Source organism: Herpailurus yagouaroundi, unplaced genomic scaffold (genome assembly GCF_014898765.1).
Source record: "Herpailurus yagouaroundi ecotype Mexico unplaced genomic scaffold, PumYag 163, whole genome shotgun sequence".
Taxonomy (NCBI): Eukaryota; Metazoa; Chordata; class Mammalia; order Carnivora; family Felidae; genus Herpailurus; species Herpailurus yagouaroundi.
The window spans coordinates 68,375,864-68,379,672 of NW_024412404.1; the positions used below are offsets into that span (position 1 = coordinate 68,375,864).

Genomic DNA, 3,809 nt, shown 5'->3' on the forward strand with positions numbered 1-3,809 from the left:
CCCCCACACCCCCCCCCCCCCCCCCCCCCCCCCCCCCCCCCCCCCCGTGAGGATGCAGCCAGAGGATGGTCACGCAGGCACCGGGAGCTGGTCCTCACCAGACGCCCTATCTGCCGATACCTTGGTCCCAGACTTCCAGCCTCCGGAGGCAGGAGAAGCAAAGTTCAGTGGTCACGGGGCGATCCAGGTTAGGGTACTGCATTATAGCAGCGCAAACTCAGCCACTGGTGAAGTGACTAAACCACCCACGTGGACTAGCTTATGGGAGGCACCTGAAACAGCCACACCGGAAGGCTCCTTTGGCGCAGCCTTGGCCATCGGAGGCGTTTAATACAAGGGGTGCATATGCATCCGTCCCATTTTCCTCTTCGTGCCTGGCTGCCACGCTCTGCTCCAGGCGAGCCTTGCGTGCGAAGGTTCGCTACTCACACCTCTCCTCTGTGGGACAGACACCCCGGAGCCGCGCTGGGTCCCAAGGCTGCACCAGTGTAGGTGGGTCTGAAGGGAGCGAGGGCAGGCTCAGCCCCTCGAGGGAGGGGAGTGTTCCAGGAGCGCACCGCGGGGCCGGGTGGCGCCACCCCTGCCCGTGGAGCTGGGAGCTCACTCAGGTCGGCGTCAGGGAGAAAAACAACGCGGACGCCGCGTGCCGCCGGCCTGAACCCAGACTCGGAAAAGAATGCCCGGGTAAGAACCGTTCTGGGGCAGCAGGGACGCCCAGACGTGGCTGCGAGGACAGAGGAAGGGGGCTCACTCAGGAGCTGCGCGCAGAGAGCCGCTCGGCCCAACAGAAAGGGTGTCCCCGGGGCTACTTCACAGAGCCGAGGCCGACCTGCCGGCGGTGACCCTGCGTTTCCTCGGCGGCGGGAGGAGCGGCGGTTGGGGGGCCGCCGCGTGTCCCCGCCCCACCTCCCAGGGGCGTCGGGGCCCAGCACTACCTCCTGCCTTCTCAGCTGGGTCCGTGGCTCCCACCCGCTCCGCGCTCGGAGGCCCCAGCCGCCCCGCCATTCCCTCCGCTCGCAGACTCCCTCCGTGTTGGCGCCTCGGTTGGGATTGGGCCAAACCTGCGCGGGGGGGCGGGGCGCCCCGCGGCACGCCTGCGCAGTGCGCTCCAGGCGCCGTGAGCCTCGAGCTGAGGCGGGGCTCAAAGGCTGAACACAGGTGCTAGTGCGCATGTTTAAAGTCTCTGGGGCCGCAAACTCAGAGTAGGGGAGGTGGGGGTGGGGGTACGTGGTCTTCCAGGCTTGCGATTGGCAGTTGAGGAGTCGGTGACTGCGCATGTGCAGACTCCTCCAGCCGGGCCTCCCCGACTTTACCGAGCTTGCGGAGGTTAGGTGGAGAGCACCTTTGCCGTGTGTTGGGCCCAGGTTTGGACTCTTGTCTCTGCTGGTATTCCTTGCTGCACACCTGGGGGTGTAACCGCAGGAATGTAACCTCTAACTAGGCAGCATGGAATTTCTTGGAGTCTAGAGTAGGAAATTTACTCCTAGATCCTCGGGAGAGCGAGCTTGTCTCAACACTGCATTTGTCAATAAGTTTCTTGTTTTTCGTCTTATTCATTCTCTGTGACTGGAAAAAAGCTTTCCTTTGTTTAGTTCTGCGGAGCTGTCCTCTATTTGCTACACGGGGTGCTGCGTGATTTGTGAATCAGTTAGTAAAGCCAATTAGATACTTAAATTTACTTTTGTTAACACCTCCCCATAATAAGGGACAAGTGAAGTTGAGGAGAAACAGAAGTTTAATAACACGGATTCCTCCTGTATACATGGAAGAAACCCAGGGAAGCTGAGTAGGTCCCTGAAATGGCTTACCACCACCTTACCTGCTATTATGGGCTAAAGATAAAGACTTTGTTTTGAGGAGCAAACAAGGGAAATGAGGGTATGGTGGTAACGGTGTCTTTCCCATTGATAAAAGTTTCTGCAAATTTAGAGTCCTCCTCTTCCTAGCACAAAAGGCAATTTTCCTTTTAAATGTAAATGTTCCTTACCTAAAGACAACTTCTACTCAGTCCTCAGAGGTCCTTTTGTGTCTGCTGTTCGTTAAAATTAATCACACCTGTCAACCTTAAAACTAAAGCTACCGTTTATTTTACCGGCAAAAGACAGGTTTATTTGGGAACAGTAGAGAATTGCCTCTGTGACAAGCAAACTACCACAAAAGCACCCGTGAGTCCTGAGAAGGAAGGAAGGAGAGGAGGTTCTTTTATAGAGGAGGCAGGGCGTGGGCAGGGGGGGCTGTCGTAAACTAACCGCCCATTGCCCCCCCCTGGGGGGCGGGGGGGGCCTGGAAGAGTAGTGGCTTCTCATTGGCTGGGCAGTGAGTGTCTCTCATTGGCTGGGCTGTTGCTGGGGGAGGAAGAGGCCTTCTTTCCTCCTGCTGGGATAGTGAAGTGTATCTACCTGCAAGGTGTCTCTTTTCCTGTTGCTAGAGTCTTAAGAGTGCCCCCTTCCAAACCTTAGGACTTAATTTCAGTGAGGTTTCTTATTATTAATTTTCCCAGGCTCAAACAATGCTTATCCCAAAGAGCCGTGCTCACTCGTCCTCCTGTGGAGTTGGCTTTGCATCCTCATGGACAGGACCCTCCTGGAAGGTGGTGCTGAGGCCTCAGCTTCAGGATAAGGTGGAGCTGTGGGAGGGAAAAGTGAGTAAGATGGAGCAGAGGCTTCCTATGTGTAGTGAATGGTGAAGAGTGTGGTCTTCAGAGGACCTGGTGGAGGAAAGGCTTGATGTGGAAACCTGAGTTTCTGTTTATTTTAGTGTGTGTGGTACGAGATTTTGTGTATGGTGTAACATACTGCCTTCTGTTGCTTGTGACTCATTTTCTCAGCAGTATTTGTTGAGGAGACTGTCCTCTCTGTGTAATTGACTGTATGCTGCTGCAATGATCCTTGTATCTGGTTTCATCTCAACACTGTCAAGACTGTTTGTTTACTATAGCTTTGTACGTCTTTGTTCTTTCTCAAGATGGGTTTGGCTATTCAGGGCCCTCCGTGGTTTCATACACATTTCAGGATTGTTTTTTTTCTTGTTTGTTTGTTTTGAAAAGTGCCTTTAGAATTTTGGTCATGATTACACTGAATCTAGATTGCTTTAGGTTGAATGAACAATTAAAAAAAAATTTACAATCTACGAAGGTGAAATAACTTTCCATTTACTGGTCTCTTCTTCAATTTCTTTATCAACATCACATCGTTCTGATGCTATAGGATTTTCACATCTTTGTTAAATTTTTCCCTAGATATTTTATTATTTTGGAGGAAACTGTTAGTGATGTTGTTTTCTTAGTTTTTCTTGGTGAAGGTTTGTCATGAGTATGTAAGGATTAAGAATGTCCTGTCCCCTCAAGGTCCTTCTACTGGATTAGCAGTCAAATTGATATGACACAGATTAACGAGAGAAGATAAAATTTAATTTTGTGTATATGGGGAATCCAGAGAGACATGGGAATTCTGAAGACACTTGGGCAAAATGAAGCATATATGTCATCCTGAGCTAAAGACAAGGAGTATGGGTCAGGTACCTCAAAGGGAAGGAATTCAGTTCACAGGAAGATGAAAAAGAGTAAGTGTTTGGTAAACAAATGTTTTCCTGTCCTCTCAGACGGAATGAGACATAGAGGGCTTTAACCAAACAGACCTTGCTAGGTTCTTCCCTGTCTACCATACCTGGTTCATATCATGGTGAATAATTGTGTTCCTGGAGCAGGTCCTCTATCTAAATTCTTTTAGGCAGCTGTGTGGGAGGTAAAGAGCTTTTTCTGATTCTGCTTGGTTTTGATTAATTTATTTTTGAGAGAGAGTGGGGGAGAG

General features: G+C 51.3%; 1 protein-coding gene across 5 annotated transcripts in view; it reads right to left on the minus strand.

The window, feature by feature from the left end:
• The window catches only part of SYCE1 (synaptonemal complex central element protein 1), a 10,346-nt gene extending 8,145 nt beyond the window's left edge, over positions 1-2,201 (minus strand). For 3 of the 5 annotated variants that reach the window (XM_040486892.1, XM_040486891.1, XM_040486893.1), the window contains exon 1: positions 936-1,071. In XM_040486892.1, the coding sequence (XP_040342826.1) occupies positions 936-1,005 (70 nt within the window). In that variant the 5' untranslated portion in view covers positions 1,006-1,071. Of the gene's footprint in view, positions 1-935; positions 1,072-1,987 lie in introns of those variants that run through there. The other 2 variants (XM_040486896.1, XM_040486894.1) reach the window with 1 other exon arrangement.
• Between the last annotated feature and the right edge of the window lie 1,608 nt (positions 2,202-3,809).